General features: G+C 36.0%; 1 protein-coding gene across 1 annotated transcript in view; it reads left to right on the forward strand.

Annotated features, from left to right (window-relative positions):
* The window catches only part of LYST (lysosomal trafficking regulator), a 179,766-nt gene that overhangs the window by 13,306 nt on the left and 144,679 nt on the right, over positions 1 to 21,781 (forward strand). Inside the window, exons 2-3 of the mRNA XM_058542978.1 lie at positions 9,714 to 9,803; positions 13,595 to 13,790. Of these exons, the coding sequence (XP_058398961.1) occupies positions 13,602 to 13,790 (189 nt within the window). The 5' untranslated portion in view covers positions 9,714 to 9,803; positions 13,595 to 13,601. The remainder of the gene's footprint in view (positions 1 to 9,713; positions 9,804 to 13,594; positions 13,791 to 21,781) is intronic.

The raw sequence follows: 21,781 nt of genomic DNA on the forward strand, positions 1-21,781 counted from the left end.
AAATCAAGTTCAGTATTTGTCAAGAAGGGCCTGAGCTCTAAACTGCTATAATCTAAACGACTGTTGTAATTTCTTTTGAAGTTAATTGGTTCAATGAAAGTTGAACATCCCCCCAAGTATGGTGAATTATCAGTAATTACGGGATTGTGATTTGTCTTGTGGAAGTTTTCAGTTTGTGAAACCATTTGTGTTATTGCTAAAGTGGTTTTTATGGATTCTCTCATTCTGTTATTTAATTTAGAACTTTGTTAGGGTGTCATATCCTTCCCTAATCCACAGTTTATTTTATTTTGTTTTTTGCTGGGAAAGATTCACCCTGAGCTAACATCTGTTGCCAATCTTCCTCTCTCTTTCTTTTTCCCCTCCCCAAAGCCCCAGTACATAGTTGTATATTCTAGTTGTAAGTCCTTCTTGTTTTTCTGTGTGAGCCACCACCACAGCAGGGCTACTGACAAACAGGTGGTGTGGTTCCACGCCTGGGAACCAAACCCAGACCGCCAAAGTGGAGCGCGCTGAACTTCAACCACTAGGCCGTCAGGGCTGGCTCCCTAATCTGCATTTTAAATTCCAAGAATTTTATGAAAACACACATTAAAATGTATTTTAATTTTTCATATTCAATGACTATCAAATTTTACTTCAATTTTCTCAAGAGAATATTTACTATCCACTATAACATAGGTTGTAAAGATGCTTATTTAATAAAAAAAATGTGGTATCTAAATAATATCCTAATGAACTTTCTGTTTTAAGTCTGTGGTTGGGAATCATTCTAGTGGTTATTATTTAACACATCTAGTATGACCAAAAATTTACAAGGTAAAGCTTGGACTAACAGATATTTGCTTGCTTAAATATTGTATAATTTAATTCAGCTCATGTGCCTTAACTAGCTTATTCCTTAGAGAGAATTCTGTTAATCTGAACAAGGTTAGGTCATAGTCTCTTCTCCTCTCCCCCATCCAAGTTTCCTGCATTACAAACATATAGCTTGGTGTTATAGTTACAAAGGTTTGTAGAGAGAGATTTTTAAATCTTGTTTCCAGGTGTACATATTGCAATCTAGTGGGCTTGAGTACAGGTTCTGGATAACATTTACAGATAATATCTAGTGTTAAGGAAACTTCTTTGCCCATTGTCTAATTTTTAGTTGACCTAATAGAAGAAGAAAGGCTATGTTTCCTAAACTTGGTTATTTTAGTTCTAATTAGTTAGCTCTAAAAATATCATATAACTCCAAGACAACTGTCATGGGACCTAACCATGGGACCTTGGACTTTACTTTTTGTCACCTGTAGAATGTAGGAGTGGAGACCATGATGTCTAAAGTTTCTGCCATTGTGAAAATGTATGATTCTAACTTATTTGTGTTCATTCCTTTACTCATGCCATTTGTGAAGCAGTATAAACAGTGTTTTTTTCATCCTAAGGTTTTTTGCTTTTTAGTGATGTGTTGCAAAGAATATATGAAATCTTTGGGAACGTCACTAATCAGTCTGTAATCAATATATATTCAACTCTGGAGAGGTGGGATTTAGCATAGTTAAGAGTCTGTATCAACCAATCTTTGTTTTCAAGAAGACTGCTTCAAATTGTGGCAGATTCTGATTCAACAGAATTCATTGAGTACTTACTATTTGTACATTATTTTGTTTTATTCTCACAATAGTTCTCTGATTTATAGCAGTCTTCTCCTTTTTTGGTACATAATATGTTTCTGAAAAATATTCTTTCTGTTAGTAATTTCTCTAATACTATTGTAATAAAGAAACTTAGGCAAGTACATAGTATTACTTTGAAATGGAGTTTACCAGGATTTTTGGCATTTGGTGAAAGATTAGAAATTGAGTCCTTCAGGTGTTATTGTTTGATGAGGAAAAAGTATGCTTTCTAATCAGGCTATAAGAATAAAGTTCATTATTATAACCTTTTTTCTTGTCTTTTTTCTTTACTTCTTTTCTGTAGAAGTCATAAGGTAGGGAAAAGGCAAAAAAAAAAAAAAAAAATACAGGTGCTCCCTGCTTTTATTTTCAGTGGCTCTTTGGAAACTATATCATCATAAAGCAGAACATCAGCACTTTCCCAAAACTGTTCTGTGAGGAGAGGTTGCAGTGATCTCTTTCTTCTTCCAGATGTCACTCTCTGTTCTAATATGTTCAACTGGTGCTGAGCATTTAAAAAGAACTGTAACATTTACCGAGACTATTTACTGATGTTATAGAATCTGTGAAGATCCACGTATCGACTCTGTGGGATAGACCTTTTACGGAAAAGGAAGCCAGACTTCATACAGTTCCCTGTGACTGGCTAGTAATTGCTAGAATCCCCATCTCCCGCCTTTGTTTTCACCACTGTCGCAATGCTGACTATTTGACTATTCAGAACAGATTCAGAAACTAGCGAAAATAGAATGAGTAAGCAGATTAGTAAATATTTTTTGAAATATTTACTGAATAAATAATAAATATTGGTTGAATTAATGAATGAATTAATGAATTAGTGAAAAAGGGAACTGCAGCACAATGGATTCTTCTCTTCTTATCACCATGGCCACTGGCTATTTGATAGTTTTTGAGGAGGAAACTTGGTGACCTAGGGAGCACTTCTTGCCCTATTGTTAAGCTTTAGATTTTATTTTCAATGGTAAATGTAATGTTAGTGGTAGCACTGACTAAAATGCAAAAGTGACAAGGTATTAAAAAATGTGTAATCTCACTCATATGTGGAATATAAACCAATACACGGACAGAGAAAACTGTATTGTGGTTACCAGGGGCAATGGGGGTAGGAGGTGGGCAGAAGGGGTGAAGGGAGACGTGTATATGGTGATGGACAAACAAAAATGTACAATCAAAAATTTCACAATGTTGTAAACTATTAAAACATCAATTAAAAAAATGTCTGAAAGCGAAGACTGTATGTAGTAATGACTTGGTGTAGGGGGCAGGTGAAGTACTATATATGAAGAAGATAAATGTGTGAAAATCCACAAGACTGAGGGTGGTAGCTTAATTCTGTGATCTTTTGGATAATAGGTTGTGGAAATTAATCACAGAACCGGAGCAGAGCTAAGATATCAAAGTCAGTTATCCAAATGTCTGTGGGAAGTCTCACTCAGTAAAAGCAGAACCACTATTGACTTGTTTTATTGACCATTTCGTTTCTAGAACGTAAGGGAAATAATCAAGGGAGCTGACTCTGAGCCTAATTTTGACTCACTATGAGGGCTTAATTAGATAAGTGAACATAATGGGAATCCTGAGAGAAAGGCCATGTCATTCATTCAACAAATTCAACAAATGACTGAATGCCTTCTATGTGCCATGTACTATTCTAGATGCTATAGATTTAGCAGTAAATGCAACAGACAAAATCCCTGTCATCAAGGAGCTTTCATTTTAAGAGCTTACAATGATCTGTTGTCCGAAAAACTAGCCTCATGGTTACTTAACTGCAGTGACCTTAAATTTCACTTCACTTCAGACACTTACCTGCAGGGTCACACTCTGGATGTTGTCATCATCTGTAACTGTTTCCAAAATCTAAAAATTCCCTTATTCTTCATTGCCACATTTTCTGTTCTTCAATCTCATGGAGATTGATTAGCTATATTTCTCCTCGTGTATCAACATTTGCCTGGCCTCTTTCTCTTTCCTACCCAGTCTGTATCCCATTTTTGACCATATGGATTGTTCTCTGACCTGTACCCGTGATTCCTTTCCACTTGTGCTTCTGCTGCCTCCACCCACCAAAACTCCCATTTCTAGATCAGTGATACAATCTGCATTCTCTACTATTAGATCAAAGCAGCTGAATCCTGCTGGAGAATCTCAAATATCTAGAAAATTGATACCACCAGAAAGTCATGGTTTTCAGCCTCTGCTGAGCTCTCAACCCACCGGGAAATCCTTTTATTTATCGTTGGCCACTACTCTCTCCATCCTTGTTTTCTTGCTTCTCATTTTGCATTTTGACACCAAGCTTATTGTAATTCTCTCGGGAACTTGACTTGAGCTGCTCTTTCTGTCTGTAACTCCTTTCTTCCCTCCTTTTCTCCCTTTACTTGTTCAACTTTTGCTCAAAGATTATCTCCTTCATGAAGCTTCCCTGACCACTCAAATTGGGTTCAGTTCCCCCTCTCAGTACACAATACCCTGTGTATTATTTGCCTTTGCCACCATAATGTGATCTTCTTGGGGGCAGAAACTGAGATTACTTTACATTTTGTATTCTTAGTGCCTGGCACGAAGTGGGTGTTTAGTAAATGATAGCCAAATGAATAAATAATAAACAGGAAGAGGAAAATGAAGCAAAGCTGGGATATAGAGAATTAGAAATACAGAGTTCCTCAATTTCGAAGAAAACATAGGTAAGATGCCACAGCAGGGAAAGTGGTTGTAAGGTGGCCATAGACAGGGTCTTTACTGAACAATTGGAAATCAAATGTGAAGAAAAGGGAGAGGTAAAGTGGCCAAATGAACTCAGATTTAAAAATAACGTGCAGACGTAGGAAAGAGGGATATGAAACAAAAAAAGATATAGATATATATATCTCATATAAAAGAGGACCTAAACCCTAGGAGGATAATGAGCTGAGGTTCTGAAAAAGGTTAGGGCTGACCTTTTACATTTTATATGTAAAAAACAAATAATACATTCTTTTAAACCAACTGTCCTTATAATGAAATACAGAGAGTAAATTAAACTTCTCAGCTTCTATTTTGTTTCTGTCTTTTCTGACATGAAGAATGATCTACACACAGACTAATAAGGGTGGAAATAAGAATAATAAGAGGATAAAATTTAAGCCCAAGATTGGGGAAGAGTTTCTACCAGAACCACTGGCTGCTCTAAATGAATTCACATCTCAGGTTCAGATTCTGAGAAAATTTGTTAATGTCATTGCTGAACTGGTAATCTTTTAATGATTATGGTGAATTTGAAAACTTTTAAAGACTGTGGAGGGATAAAGTTCCAAAATTATAAAAAAGAACGTAGATTCCATTGATCTTAGTGAGCTTGATGTTACTTCCACAAAAGATTCTAGAGATCATTTTAAAAGATCTGCAAATATTTACAGAAGGAAACAATGAGCAGTAAGGTTATGGGGTTCTCTAAGAATAATTCATTCCAGATAACCCAGTTTCCACTTTAGACAGGGATGCTACATGTGCAGATTAGGAGAATGCTGCAGCTGTAATATGTCTAGATTCCCGTAGTGTGTTTGACATCGTCTGTTCTATCATTCTGCTCTGGGAGACATGATGGAGAATTGGACTATAGTATATAGGTTCAGTTATTGAACAATAGAACTCAATCTTAGTTGCTTATTGGCAGCCTCATGGGAAGTCTCAGGCGCTGCTGTTTTTGACCCTATTCCACCAGTCAGTTTAACACCTCCTCCCACTTCTCACTCTCAGCTAGTAACCTTGCAGTTTATTTCCCTGAAAAAATAGAAGTATCCAAATCGTGGTCCTTTCAGTGCCAGATATGCTAATCTTCCTGCATCTGTACTCAGGTACTCTGTCATCCTTTTTATTCCTTTAGATGAACTGTCACTGTTCCTAGCATTTGTACATTGGATCCTCTTTATTTTGCCTACTCTTTGTTCCTGGAATTATCTCCTCTCATTCTAATTTTTCATCTATTTTCCTTTCTCTGTTGCAGAAACATACTATACAAACATGCTATAATATCTCAGCTTACAAGCATGCTATAATCTCTCTCTTTTTTTTTTTTAAACCTCCCATATCCCATGTCTCCTTCAATCTAACACCCATATCCTTGCTATCTTTTATGGCAGAACTTCTCAAAAGAGCTGTCTAAACTCCTTGCCTCCATTTGCTTACCACTCTTTGCTACTCCACTGAGGCTATTCTTGGACAAGTTTGTCAGTAACTTCATGTTTGCTAAATCCAGTGGCCAGTTCCCAGTCTTCATCTTACTCAACCTCTCAGCACTATTTCCTGTTTCAAGCTTTCTTCACCTGGTTTCTGGGAGGCACCACTCTCCTGATTTTAATTCTGCCTTACTTGTTCTTTCTCAGTCTCCTGTGCTGGATTCTCCTCCTCTCTCTGACTCAGTGAAGCTAACCCCAAGGCTCAGTCCTAGAATCTCTGCTCCGTTATACTTGTTCTCTAGGTCCCCACTGTTCAACACTGTAGCCACTAGCCACAGTTCTGTCATTGCAGAAAGTTCTGTTGGACAGCACTGCTCAGGGTTATTTCATCCATCTACTCCCATTAAAATATATCTACATGCTGATAACTCCCAGATTGATTCACTAAGTTTCAGCCTCCCCACCTGAACTCCGATTTGGTATATAAAAATGCCTACTTGATATCCTTTACTTGGTTTCCAAGACACCTGTCAAACTTAACATAGCTAAAACTGAAGTTTATTTTCCCTCCCATCCTGCTCTTCTGTCAGTCTTACCTATCAGTAAACAGTGCTATTCTTCACACAGGCTTGAAAAAACCTTGTGATCTTTTTTTTGGTCGGGGCAGGGAAGGCTGGGCAACAAGGAGACTTCCATTCTTAGGGAGAAACAGTTCCAGGGGAACACTTCTATTTCCTCTTTCCACACCTTACTTCAGTCCCTGAGATGTTGGAGTGACTTTTCTCACTCTTTGTAGTAATCTTTAACTTCTCTTTCTCTTGCACTCAATATCCAATGCATCAAACATATGCTAATCTCAAAGCCCTGGAATACTCTTTTCCTAGATACCCACATGGCTCATTTTCTTACTTCATTCAGGTTTTTGCTCAGATATCACCTCTTCAGACATTTCTTGTCCACCCTATCTAAAATAGCATTCCTGTCACTCTGTACCCTTATTCTGTTCTACTTTATTTTTATAACATTTAGCACTATCTGACATAACAATATGTTTGTTTTTTTCTGTCTCTACCCCACTAGAACCCATGAGAGTAGGGATTTTATTTTTGCTTTGTACCCAGTGCCAAAAATAGTAGCTAGCATATAGTAAATTGTTCAATAAACATTTGTTGAATTAAGTATCATATTGATGAAATTTCAGATGATATAAAACTAGGAGGTGTAGCTAATAACGTTGTCAGTTTTTTACATTTTGTTTTGGCCATTCATATTTTATACTTTACCAGTCACCAGTATTAGAGAAAGTGAAACCTGTTATTTTTCTGAGAAGGTCATTTATATGATTATAGGCATTTAGTTATTATGCTTTTTATATATAGTAAATTTTAAGACAATAAAAATTTTGGTAATATTGTTGGGAGCAAGTTTTATTTATTATGATGTTATAACAATAGTTGTATTAGCAGTTGAAAATTATAGTAATGATGATTTTTTTTTTTTTTTTGCTGAGGAAAATTCGCCCTGAGCTAACATCCATTGCCAATCTTCCTCTTTTTTTTAGTTGAGGAAGATTCGCCCTGAGCTAATATCTGTGCCAGTCTTCCTCTATTTTGTATGTGGGTTGCTGCCACAGCATGGCTTTGATGAGTGGAGTAGGTCTGCACCCAGGATCCGAATCTGTGAACCCAGGCCACAGAAGTGGAACATGCCAAACTTTAACTACTCGGCCATGGGGCTGTCCCCAAATGATGATTTTTATATTTGGCATTATAGCTATAAAGTGCAAAAAGTAATAAGACAGGTTCCCTGGCCGTAAGGAACTCGTGACCTGGGGGTAAGACAGTCGTCGTATAGATAAGTAACTGCAGGGTGTCCATGTGGTTTGGAAACAGAGGCAAATATGTCTAATGCCCTAAGGAATCGTCAATCTATTAAAAAACTGTACTTCCAGATTTTATGGACACTCAGTATAATATAGGGTGATAAAAATTAGAATATGGCTATGTATAAAGAGTAATGGCAGAGTAAAGGAGGACACAGCTGATTATACTGGCAGATAGAACTATGATCTTGGGGAGAGTGAAACTCTATGAATATCCAAGCTGGGCTTTGCAAAATACAGAAATAGAGAAGCCATGCCAGTTTAAGAGCATTAGAGAAATCCTTCAGCTTAGTCTGGAAATGTCCCTTGATAAGAGAGAAAAACAGACGATCCAGTTGTCTGTCAGCTTTCACTTCTAATGGCCGTGCTGAGTTAGCTGGAATCATTGTAGCATCCCAAGATAGATGTCTCCACCTTGTAGTAGTCCAGGCTAGAGGGTGCTAGTAGTCAGAGCAATTAATACAATACCATGTTTATGCTCATAATTTGATTGATAATTTCTCCTTCCATAATTTTAGAGTTAAAAATATATGGATGATTTTGATTAGCTGAGGAGGCAGCAGGTGCAGGTATAGAAGGTATGTTGACAGTCCATTCCAGGGCTGTTCCATTTGTTTGAGCAGTTGATGCGCTGGCCGCTGGTGCTTGGCCGGTAGAGTGGACTCATGGGACTGAAATCTAGCCTGTGCTTTGATAGCTGTGTGCCTGATGTGAGGCTGCACCAGCCTGGGAAGAGGTATTTTTTCCTAATTCACACAAAACCCTGTGTAGTCTAATAGCAGCGATGTCCCATTTCTTGCCTATTTTATCCTCAAGTGCCTAGAATAGTGTGTTACGAGAATTATTTGCCAAACTGAAAGGAATTCAAGACATTTCTCTAGATTTGAGCATTTTGAAGCAATTAAAGATCATTCTGATTTAAAAACTTGTTCAAAATAAACCTTCATGTTTGCCTTGTAACTGTAATAAGGAAATATTTTGCATGCCTCTGCCTTGTAAAAACTATGGAGAAGGGGAAAATAGGTAACTAAAGAGAAGCATCTTGTTGCTATCCCAGAAGTAGGAATTTATCCTCTACTATTCTAGAAAACTGGCGGTCTAGTGGTTAAGATTTGGCGCTCTCACCACCATGGCCCGGGTTCATTTTCTCCCAACACCACCCATCTGTTGGTCGTCACACTGTGGCAGCTGAGTGTTGCTGTGATGCTGAAAGCTATGCCACCAGTTATTTCAAATATCAGCAGGGTCACCCATGGTGGACAGGTTTTAGCAGACTAAAACAGACTAAGAAGAAGGACATAGCCACCCACTAGGTGGCCATGAAAACCCTGTGAATAGCAGTGGAGCATTGTCTGATATAGTGCCAGAAGGTGAGGGGATGGTGTAAAAAGATTAGGCAGGGTTCTGCTCTCCTCTACGCAAGGTCACTAGGAGTCAGAATCAACTCCGCTGGTACTAACAACAAATTCTAGAAATAGCCTTCATTGTATTGTACACAAAAGATTAATTCATTTAAAAAATTCAACAAGGGTATGAAATTTGGTGGTGATTTATTCATTGTTTAGGGTTTTCTGAGTTCATATATATCTTCAAATATCTTTCACTCTTAAGGAGAGTAATAACTTGGCTGTCCATGATATGTAGATGATATTCCACTGCCTCCTAGATTCCAGTATTAAGAAGACTGATTCTCCTTCGTTTATAGTTAACTGGTGATTTAGCTGGAGGTTGTAAGTTAGGAGTTGGGAGAGGAGGGGTAGGGAGCTACAATCAAGTTGCCTTGTTCAGGTCAAATGTGTTCCAAACCCCTTCTCTCAAGACTCCATTCTTGAAACTATAGGCATTTTTTAGTGTGCTCCTTAGATTCAAAAAATTCATTGGCTGTTTCATACATCAAATAGACTGGCCAGTGGTTTTTATTTCAGAACTTTATTTGTTAAAATTATTTGTGTTTTACTATTGCCATTAATATGTTTGTATTTTTTTTTGTAGGTGAAGCTTTATTCTAAGAATATTTGTTTCATCTAGTTCAAGAGCTCAAATTATAAACACTCTAAATGTTACAGAAGTGTTGAAAGATTGGTAAGTATTTAATGTAATAAATATTAGGAGTCAAGATACGTGGTTCAGTCTAAGGCTCTGAAACTACATAGTTTTGTGACATGAATTAAACCCCAAGGTGAAAACAGCTAAACTTTCCATTAGTAGAGATGGATATATAAATTGTGGTTTATTCATATAATGGCATATTGCACAATGGTTTAAAGGAATGAACATATTGCCGAGAGGGAAAAGCAAAGTTATAAAAAGATACACATAGTATAATATTTATATACATTTTTAAAATAACTAAAATACTGAATATTTTTATGGCTATAAACATAAAAATTATAAAAATATGTATGGAAATGATAAACACCAACCAGGGAGGGTGAAGAGGTGTGGGTGGGGTATGACTTTCCTGTACTATAAGGTCTCATTTCTTTACACATGTACACACACACACACACACACACACACACACACACGAATTGACCTGAACATAGCATAATGCTAATACTTGCTAGATCTGAATATTGGCTATAACCTCATATTATTATTCTTTGTACTTTTCTGGATATTTGAAATATTCAAAAAAATCTTTTAAAAATACCATGCAATCATCTTTTCAGTGGGCATTCAGAATGGCTGAAAGGCATTCAATTAAATTCAGCATTCCTATTAGATGAGTAGGAAGAAATGAGTTATTTCTTAACGTGCAAAACCAAAATGCCCCCAATCACTCCTACCAATGTTGTTCTAATGCAGTTAGACAGAAGAGTAGAAATTGTGTGAATATTGGATAGGAAAATTCAGAATTTTTGTTATTTGTAGATGATAGGGTTTTATATCTAGAAATTCCAAGAAAATCAATAAGAGAGTTCAGTAAGAAGTTTGGATACATAATTAAATTTGGAAGTATCAAAATAAATCTACTTCCTTTATGCCTCTTATATACCAGTTTTAGAATATCCTAGTTAGAATATTTAATGGAAAACAAAATCCCATTCAGAATAATGGCAAAAACTATAAAGCACCTTGGAATAAACCTAACAAGAAATATGTAAACCTATTATATGAAGTAAGACCAATTTCTACTTCAAGGAAATAATAGGATAAATGTGCAAGTAGTGTAAGGATGTTCATTGCATCTTTGTTTATAATAATAAAAAACTAGAAATAACCTAAATATTCAACAATGGGAGATTGGCTACATAGTTATTATACATCTGTATAATGAAGTATATGTAATATATACATGCAGTGGATGCCAGAGTAAGAGGGAGCTCATGTGAAAAGATTTCCAAAACATCTAAATGAAAAAAAGCAGGTAATCGATCATTTATATATAATACTGCATTTATGTAACTGTGTATATATTTTATGCACATTTTTAACTCAGGAAAAACATACATTTCTGCATATGTTTATGCTTTTTACTGACATGGCATCTTGTGCTTCTAGGAAGTGGGATTGAAATTATTTCTTCATTATTTGTCATATCTAAAAATTCATGTTAATTTCCCTTAATTTCTAGAAGATAGGCCCTGATTATTAGCAGAATTTTTTTAGTTTTTCACATTTTTAATATTTATAAAGTTGCAGTGTGCCTTACAATTGATGGTATCTTATAAGGACCAGAAGGCTGCACTTGTGAAGGAGTTGTTCTTACGTGCTCATGAGTGAACTTGGTCATAGCTGTTCACATTGTCAGTGCTTCAGTTAAGTTACATGCACTGTTGGTACATTATCTGATGAGTTTTAAATGTTTCCTGGTTGTTTTCTGAAACTTTCTGCTGATCTCATCTGGTAAGATCAAGAAAGTACCAGCATCAAAACTTACAGAGCTATGTCAGCATCTTTGGAAGAAAATCCCAGGAACAATAGTGTAGCACTCTTAAATGTTGTATGGTGGATGGTCTTCATGGCCCAGGTGATAATGTATGGAAAATTCTAAGTGATAAGAAAGCATTGTGTTATAGTTTAATTGGCAGTGTTTTTCCTTTTGTAGTGGTACACTAAATAATTATGTATCTTAAAATCAGTAAGAGGTTAGATGAAACAAGTTAATAAAGTTAGATAAATATGGACCGAATATAAATTAGGTTATTTGATTTATTGAACAATTTTACCCTATGAAAGCTTATAAAGAACCAATATTATATATAATAGAGGTTACTGTTGCATTTTGGGATAATGAGTGATTATGTTTAATTTTTTTTAATACTTTTCTGTCTTTTTCCTAATGTTCAATAATATTTAAAATGATATTTGTTATACTAAAGAGGGGATTGTTATTGTAATAATACCTAGAATTTTGATGAGAATCCAAGAATTAAACCATCAGGCCCTAGAATGAACAGGAGCCAAAGTAGTATTAGGAATTTCTTTAATCTCTCCCTTTCATGTTTATTTGCTTCTCTTTGTATCCTTCTGGATCATTTTCACCCACTTGGCTTCTTCTGAGCCTCAGCTACCTCGTAATGACCACCACAGACCCATCTCTATGTGACTTTTCAGCACAACTATGTTCCTTAATTCAAATTCCTGTGAGGGAGAAGGAAAACTTGATTGGCCCAATGCCTCTTTGCAAGCTGTCCACACAAGTCACATCTTGCAGCCAGCATGTTTCTTGGCTGCTCCTGACTCAGGTGTGCGTCAGTTGATTACTGCTTGGCCTGGGAGACTGGCTGTGCCCCTTGGCAGTAGGCATAATCATATGACCCACTGCGTTCTCAGCAGGGACGATGGGAGGGGCTTCCCCCCAAACTGAGTGAAGGAAGACTCTACAATTCACATCTTATTTAATTTAACCTCTCCAGATTAAAAAGTTTTTAAAGGTTACTGGATGTCTCAAAATTAACTTTTAGCCCTAGGGTGAAACTATCTTGAAATTCTTTGAGGATTTTGTTGTTCATGATTTTTCCTTTTCTGAAGATTATACATTTTTTCTCTCATATTTGTGTTTTCCTCTCTCTCGTCTGCTTTACCTTACTATTTTCATTAATCTTAAAATGTCCCATTGCCCTTTATTTGATTCAAATGTGTAGCAAGAAGTGAAGTGGCATAACTTTAGCTGCTAGAATTCTTCAATTTTTATTCACCTGGTGGTAAAGCGTCCCCACCCACACACTCCCACCCCATTAACTGAACTCCGTTGTATGGGGAGAGTGGGTCAGTGTTGGTGGGTTCTATCAAGTGAAAAACAGTTTATGTTTTTAAGAGATCCATTTATCTTTTAAACCATGTAAAGCAAGAATATTTTATGTGTAATGGGTTCATTTTTATTCTATGGTGAGGCTATTTAAGAGAGAAAGTCAGGATCTACCCTAACTGCCACCACTCACTAGTGTCTTCTGTCTAGGTGCTTTCACTTACCCATTCTTGGTTATGCCCAGGCATTTCACACCAGGACTAATTTCTGCCACATAGGAATATTTAAGGAGTACCTGACCAGGTCAGAACTATGTCTGAAAAGATTATGGAGTTAAGTACCAATGCCCAGTAATTTCAAGTCAGTCTTTAGTTAAAAACAAACAAACAGGGCCGGCTCCGTGGCTTGGCAGTTAAGTGTGCGCGCTCCGCTGCTGGTGGCCCAGGTTCGGATCCCGGGCACACACCAACGCACCTCTTCTCTGGCCATGCTGGGGCCGCGTCCCACATACAGCAACTGGAAGGATGTGTGGCTATGACATACAACTAGCTACTGGGGCTTTGGGGGGAAAAATAAATAAATAAAATTATTAAAACAACAACAACAACAACAAAAACACATAGTTTTAAACATAAAGGTTTGTTTTTCTAATCTTTTTTTTGTGATATTTATTTTATAGCTCGGTCATGAGCACTGACAGTAACTCATTGGCACGTGAATTTCTGACCGATGTCAACCGGCTTTGCAATGCAGTGGTCCAGAGGGTGGAGGCCAGGGAGGAAGAAGAGGAGACACACATGGCAACCCTTGGACAATACCTTGTCCACGGCCGAGGATTTCTGTTACTTACCAAGCTAAATTCTATCATTGATCAGGTAACATTTTCATATCAAATAATTTTTTTGTTAGTATACTATAGTTAATTATAGATACATAATTTATGGGTTACATAGTTTCTAAGAGTCTCTTTGAGATAAAGTCCTATTTCTCACATCACTCCAACAAAGAAAAGTAGCACAATTTATGAACGTATTGTTTATTTGGATACTTTTCAAATTGTCTGAAATATCTTAGAATTATAAATGACCATTCTTCTAAAATGGCTTCATGTATACTATGGTTTTTATCCTAATATGAGTGTGAAATAACTATGATTATTGGTAGAGATATAAGATTATAATTCAGAAACATGACGAATTTCCACTTTCAATAAACACCATATATGTTTTTGAAAAGTTTAGTGTAAATTATATTTAAGGAATTTATGAATTTTAGAGTGAAAGTAGAGAATCCTTTGTGTAAACTAATGCTTACTGAGTCCTTTAGCTTGTGTACATCTAGTTTTTTGTACATTATTGTGTTTGCTTAAAGTATGGTATGACCATATGGCATTTTGCTGTTTCCTTATTATAGAATTAACAGAATTTTAAAGCTAGTGGGGACTACAGAGATGTGTTCATCCAACCCCATTTGTAGATGAAAAACTGAGATGCAGAAACATTAAGTAACTCAGACAAGGTTAACTTGAAGCCCCAATGTGATTTATATCTTTATTTCATTTTAGTAGAAAACAAATAGTTATTTTATGAAAGAAAAACTCTACCATCTGCTTTCAGGGGACTGATTAATGTAGTTAGATAGTAATATTTCAATTAACTTGAATTGAAAAGATAATAAGGTCTCTGTAGCACCCATATGACAGATATTTTTAAACACTTTACATGTTACTGGCTTTAGATATAAACTTAACCATTGTTAAAACTTTTTTGCTATGAAAGTGTTTTGCTAATAAGTACATATATTGGGTAAATATAGAGAATAAAATTAAACAATGCCTCTGTTTTCACTGTAAGCTAAGGAACCTAACAAATATAATCAGGAAGTATTTGTTCACTGTGGTGTCTACCTGTCATGGAATTTTCCAGAATATTTGCAGCTTTATGTATTTTTTTTATTTTTCATGAATGTGATTTATTTAATGTGTGACTAAATGGAACTTAATTTTTATATATTTGTATGACTTTTTTATAAATAAATTTAAAAATCAGAAAAAATTATTTGTTAGACCATTTGTAGTGATTTTCTATTTCAAAATTTTGATGATTTAATATGCATATCATGCTGTTATCTTCTTACCACACATTAGAACAATTCAGTGCTTTCTCTTTTTTTTAAGATACTATATAAATAGCATTAGAAATATCAAGTACCCAGGAATAAATTTAATAAAATATGTACAGACTTCTGTATAGAATTCTATAAAACATTGTTGAGAGAAATGAAAGACGATCCAAGTAAATGCAGAACTACATAATTTTCATGTAGTGGAAAAATCAATGTTGTAAAGATGTCTGTTTTCTTCAGATTGATCTACAGATTCCAATACAATCTAAATCAAAATCTATAGCTTTTTTTTATGACAACTGTATTGAGGTATAATTCACATATCATAGAATTCACCCATTTCATATGTACAATTCGGTGGTTTTTGTTGTAGTCACAGATATGTGCAACCGTCATCACAGTCAATTTTAGCGCATTTTCATCACCTCAGATAGAAACCCCATGCCTTTTAGCTGTCACTCCCCTTTCCCTGCCAGCAAACACTAATCCCCCTCAGCAAACACTAATCTATTTTCTGTCTCTATAGATTTTATGCTTTCTAAGTCGTGAAATATCTTTTAATGTATTATGAAATAACTGAAATCATTCAAGTCATAATTGCAAGAATATTTTTTCCTATGGTAATATTTTTTAATCCCCTTTTTCCCTTGTCACTCACTTTTTGGCATATCTGTAGGAATGATAGTAGGAACAGTAGAAGCAGAGGGAAAATAAATAGCCATTTAAAAAATAGGGCTTATCAACATTTAATTGTTTAAACCAGAAAATGGAGAATGATCATTTGGATCTTTAAGGGGGATTTAATTGCACAATTTCAGTCATTTAAGGTAGAATCAAAACACTAGATTCAAAGGTGTACATTTCAGGAGGAACTTCAGCTTTTGTGTCTGTGCTTCTCATGAATAGGAGCACTTCTTCGGTACTCTGGGGAAGAGGCAATTTAAGCCCTTGCCTTTCCACTGCAGTCCTTTTGTGCAAGGACTTTATTAATAGATATTTATTAATAGATATTTAATGTAGAGAACTAACCAGACTTTTTATTTATATATAATTTACATATGGTAAACGCACAAATGTTAAGTATATAGTTGGATGAGTTTTGACGAATATATATACATCTATGTAACCACCACCTAGATCAACGTTTAGAAAATTTCCACCTCCCTAGAAAGTTTTGTCATCCCCCTTTTCAGTCAGCCCCTCCCCTTCCCCCACTGCAAGATAACCACTGTTCTCATTTCTAACATCTAAGTGTAGTTTTGTTTGTTCTAGAACTTCACATAAATGAATCATGCAGTATGTACTCTTGTGTCTCAGAGATTCATCCATGTCACATGAATCCATAATTCACTACTTTTTGTTTCTGATTAGTATTTTGTTGTACAGATATACCACAATTTGTTTAACTGTTCATCTGTTGCTTAATTGTTTGGGTTTGTTTCCATTTGGCTATTATGAATAAAGCTGCTTTGAACATTCTTATAAAAGTCTGTGTGAATATATTTTCATTTTTCCTGGGTAAATATCTAGGCATACAATTGCTGGGTCAAAGGGTAGTTGTTTAATTTTATCAGAAACTGCCAAACTGTTTTTCAAAGTGGTTGTACCACTTTTCATTCTCCCCAGCAGTGTATGAGAATTCCAGTTGTTCTACAGCCTCTCTAATATTTGACATTGCCGGTCTTTTTAGTATTAGCAATTCTAAGTAAATATGAAGTAGTAATTCACTGTGGTTTTAATTTGCATTCCTCTGACAGCTAATGATGTTGAGCACTTTTTTATGTGCTTATCGGCCATTTGTATATCTTCTTTTGTGAATGTCTGTTTAAGCTTTGTGCGCATTTTTAAAGTCCGGGTATTTATTATCCAGTTATAGTTGTCCTTTATGTATTCTGGATAAAAGTCTTTGTTGGATTGTGAATATGTTCTTTGTGGCTTACCTTTTCATTTCTTAACAATGTCTTTAGAAGAGCAGATTTTTTTCTTTTGTGAATAGTGCTTTTTGTATCCTGTCCAAGAAATCTTTATTTTGCAACCCAAAAATTGCAAAGATATTCTTCTGTCTTTTTTTTTCTAGGAGCCTTTTAGTTATTATTTTTACTTTTAGGTCTGTGATCCATTTTGGATTAATATTTGTGTATGGTATGAGGTAGGAGTTATGATTCCTTTCGGCTCCTCCTCCCTGTATAGGTTACCCAGTTGTTCCAGCAACATTTCTTCTTAAAAGCCTGCTCTTTCCCCCACTGAATACCCTTGACACTTTTGTTGAAAATCAATTGACCATATATTTGTGGGTTTATTTCTAGACTCTATTCTGCTCCACTTATATATCCTCTCTTCTTTCACTAACACCCTACTGTTTTGATTACTGTGGCTTTTATGTTAAGTCGAGAAATTAGGTGGTGTAAATGCTCCAGTTTGTTCTTCATTTTCGAGAATGTTTGACTATTCTAGGTCCTTTACATTTCCATATAAATTTTAGAATCAGCTTATTATTTCTACAAAAATGCCTGCTGGGATTTCAGTTGTGATGGCATTAAATCCACAAATCAATTTGGAGAGAATTGACAACAATGTTAAGTTTCTTAATCCATGAGCATGATATAAATCTCTGCTTATTTGAGTCTTCTCTGATATCTCTGCAATATTCTGTGGTTTTCAGTGTAGAGGTGTTGCATATTTTTTGGTTAAATTTATTCTAAATATTTTATTATTTTTTGATGCTATTGTAAATGGCATTTAAAATTTTTATTTTCTGTTTGTTGCTCATAGACATACGCTTCATTTTTGTACATTGACCTTATGTCCTATGCCTTTGCTAAATTCATTTATTTATATTTATTTTGAAAATTTTCTGTAGATTCCTTAAGATTTTCTATGTACATAATCATGTCATGTGTGAATAGTGATAATTTCACTTATTTTCCAGTTTTTATACCTTTTATTTCATTTTCTTGCCTTTTGCACTGGCTTCTAGTACAAAGGTGGATGGAATGATGAGAGTGGACATCCTGCCTTGTGTCTGACCTTACAGGGAAAGTGTTCAATATTTTACCATTAAATATGACGTCAGCTCTAGGTTGTTCTCAAATTGAACCTTTTATCAGAATGAGGAAGTTCTCTTCTGTTCCCAGTTTTTTGTGAGTTTTTATCCTGAATGGATGTTGGATTTTGTCAAATGCGTTTTTCTGAATCTGTTGAGACTGTCATATTATTTTTCTTTTTTATTCTGTTGACGTGGGTGAATTACATTGATGGTTTCTAAATGTTAAACCAACTTTGCATTCCTGGGATAAACTGCATTTGGTCATGATTTATTCTACACAAACATGTTAGTCTATTTATTCTAATGAAAAAATAGTCTGTATAAATAGCAAAAATATATTCTTTTTAATGGTTAAAAATGGCAGAGTTGAAGTTTATACACAGACTTTTACAAGTTTTTTGAAAGAAACTTTGCCCAACCTAAAGAGTAACAGTTATCCTCAATTTTAATCTTGGCACCAGTGTCAACTACATGGGTAACTTTAGTTAGTGACTTAAGTGCCATATCTCAATATCCTCATCAGTAAATAACGTCTAGTTGAGTCACTTAAAAGGTCTCTTCCAAGATAAAGATTATTTGTTTCCATGTAATATTTGATAATAATAGTTTCTGGTTTCTTCTATACCTTGATTATGAGTGTATATAACTTAATTCTGAGGTAATGAGTAGAAAATTAAAATGATTTATTACCAACACAATATGCCAAAATTGAACTAGTGTACACAACCATGCGTTATAAATACTACTTTTGAAATTTCAGTATATATAATTTCCATTCCTGTTCATACTCTATGAATGTTCTATAAAGTTGTTACGTATTTTGCTGAGTAAAATACAAAGTTTTACTGAAGAAGTTTATACATTTATGTACAAAATATAATTTAAAAATTATAATAGGTTTCTTTAATCTTCAGCTATTTTCTGTGTAAGAGAGTACTTTATTCTTCCTACATTTTTGTAGTATTATCACTTTAATATATAGTACTACATAAATGGCCTATCATAGTAATATATAAAATAAGTATAATAGAAAAATATCAGACCTTTAGAAGTGTGGCTACACAATTCATTCACTACTTTATTCAGCAGACCATTAAGGACTTACTATATGCCAGCACCTCTGCTAGATGCAGAGATAAAAGAACAAAGACTGCCTTTACCAGGAGCCTCCTAGCTTTTGAAGAGATAGACAAACAAAAAAATGATGACAAATCAGTGTAAAAGTATTTGCATAGTGTACAGGAGAGAGTCATCAGGAAATAGTTCTTAGAGAATTGACATCCCTAAATAGGGCTTAGCAATGTAAAGAGGTAGGAAGCTTTAGACCAATGCTTCGTCTATGCAAAGACAGTGGGGGCTAGAGAAAGAACAGCACATTCAATGAACTACAAATAGTTTAGTGGAGTTAGAGCAAAGGCTACATGTAGGGGGTTGGCTAGTGAGGAGACTAAAAGGCAGAGGCCATGTGATGGCAAGCCTTGTGTACTGTATTAAGGAGTCTTAATTTTATTCTGAAAATATTGGGGAGGTTTTTAAGCAAGAGAATAGACAATGAAAATTATTCTTCAGATATGACAGGTAAGTCATTGGTAATATTATTAGCAAGAATTGTTTCAGTAGGAGAATAAGGCAAACTTTTAAATGTTGTAAAGGTATTAAGTAAACTTTAATTTACTACATCTAGTTCTACAGATTCTGTTTATACACATGCCAAGATTTATCTATGCATGATTAGTCTGGCAGGGATGAGGGAGTGTGGGGGATGCTGGCATTTCTACTTTTTAGAGTAGTGAGAGTATGATTGCAGTGGAAATCTTAGCCACTTGACAGTGGTTCTGCCCACACAGGGTAGATAATCCATTGAGTTATCTCCTTTTACACCCAGGCTAATATATAGGAGCAATGAGTATATCAGTTGATTGCTGTGTAACAAACCACATTCCAAAAACTTAGTGGCACAAAACAACAATGATTTATTTGCTCATGATTCTGTGAGTTGGCACTTCAGGTAGGCTCAGCTGGGATAGCTGCCTCTGCTCCTTGTGGTGTCAGCTGGGCTTACTTCTGAGTGTGGAGTCATTTGGCAGAAGACTGAGGGCTGTTGGACGGGGCTGTTGGCCACACTGCCTCAGTTCTCATCTACATGGCCTCTCATTTTTCGGTAAGCTAGACTCAGCTTTCTTTACGTGATGGTGGAAACTTTCCAAGCGGGTAAGAGGGGAAGCTACAGGATGTCATATAACATCACTTCTGCTGCCTTCTGCTGATCAATGCAAGTCACAAGGCCAGCACAGAATTAAGGGATGGGAACATAGAATCCATCACTTCATGAGAGGAAATAATTTGTGGCCATGTTTTATCTACTGTAGTCTTCTCTCTGGCCACTGCTATTAGCGTTCCTCCCACATTCCCTCCCTCCCAGGACTCTCAAAATAAGGTCCCATCATGGCATCAGGCTTGAAGTCCATGATCTCATCATATGCATTGGTTCTGGATGCAGATGAAGCTTCCAGGTGCACTACTGCACTGCTTTGGTTGCAGCTCTTCCCTTTTTTTTTTTTTTTCGGTGAGGAAGATTAGCCCTGAGCTAACATCTGTTGCCAATCCTCCTCTTTTTTTGCTGAGGAAAATTGGCCGTGGGCTAACATCCGTGCCCATCTTCCTCTACTTTATATGTGGGACATCTGCTATGGTGTGGCTTGATAAGCAGTGCATAGGGATCCGAACCTGCGAACCCCTGGGCCGCCAAAGTGGAGCGTGCCAACTCAACCACTACGCCACCAGGCGGGCCCCAGGTTGCAGCTCTTCTTGATTGAGAGACTTGTGAACTAAAAAGACAAGTTATCTGCCACACACACCCTACACACAGTGATAAGATAGGAGCACATTAACCACAAAGATACTTGTATTCAAAAAGGAGAGTGACAGGAGGCACATAGCAGTCACTGATCCACTGAAATCCTGTCAAGCACGTGTTGTCATGCCCCCTATTCTGGGAGCAGGGAGTATGTTTTTCTTCTGTGGGAGTACTTCCCTAATCCATGATTCTCCAGGACTCTTGGCTCTACCCTCTGAGGATTCTTGTCTTTTCCATAATAGATAGCCCATAATTTACAGCTTCTCAACCTGCTTCCTGCCTGTAGAAAAGGGGACCCAGAGGACTTTTTTCATTTTGAACTATCTCTATCCCTTTTAGTCCAGGCTGTTAATATTTTTTAATAATATAACTTTCTTTAAAAATACTGTGGGTTTCCTCTGAATCTTAATGGAGTTCACTCCATGCCCCAAAAACCACATCTATAACTGTTTTTGAGACAGACCTCTCTCTATTTTGGGCATGTAAGGCTTGTGTGGAACAATGCCCTCAAGATTCTTAGTAGTACTTTTGTCTAGCTGATAGGGTTTACTAGCTACCACCTTAAGTCTTTCAGGAATATTAACAGAGAGTAGTATAGCCATTTAATAGCCATTCTTTGCTGGGAGGAGAGGAGGAGAGGCAACAGGGGCTGGTTGGGCAAACTGTGGCCTGCAGGCCAAATCCTGCTGCCATGCCCTATTTTTGGACACCCCACAAGCTAAGAATAGTTTTTGCATTTTTAAAGGATTGTTAAAACAAACAGAAGAGTATGTGGCAGAGACCATATATGACTCACAAAGCCTAAAATGTTTACTGCCTGGCCCTTTACAAAAAAAGTT

The sequence above is a fragment of the Diceros bicornis genome, chromosome 6, assembly GCF_020826845.1.
Source record: "Diceros bicornis minor isolate mBicDic1 chromosome 6, mDicBic1.mat.cur, whole genome shotgun sequence".
Taxonomy (NCBI): domain Eukaryota; kingdom Metazoa; phylum Chordata; class Mammalia; order Perissodactyla; family Rhinocerotidae; genus Diceros; species Diceros bicornis.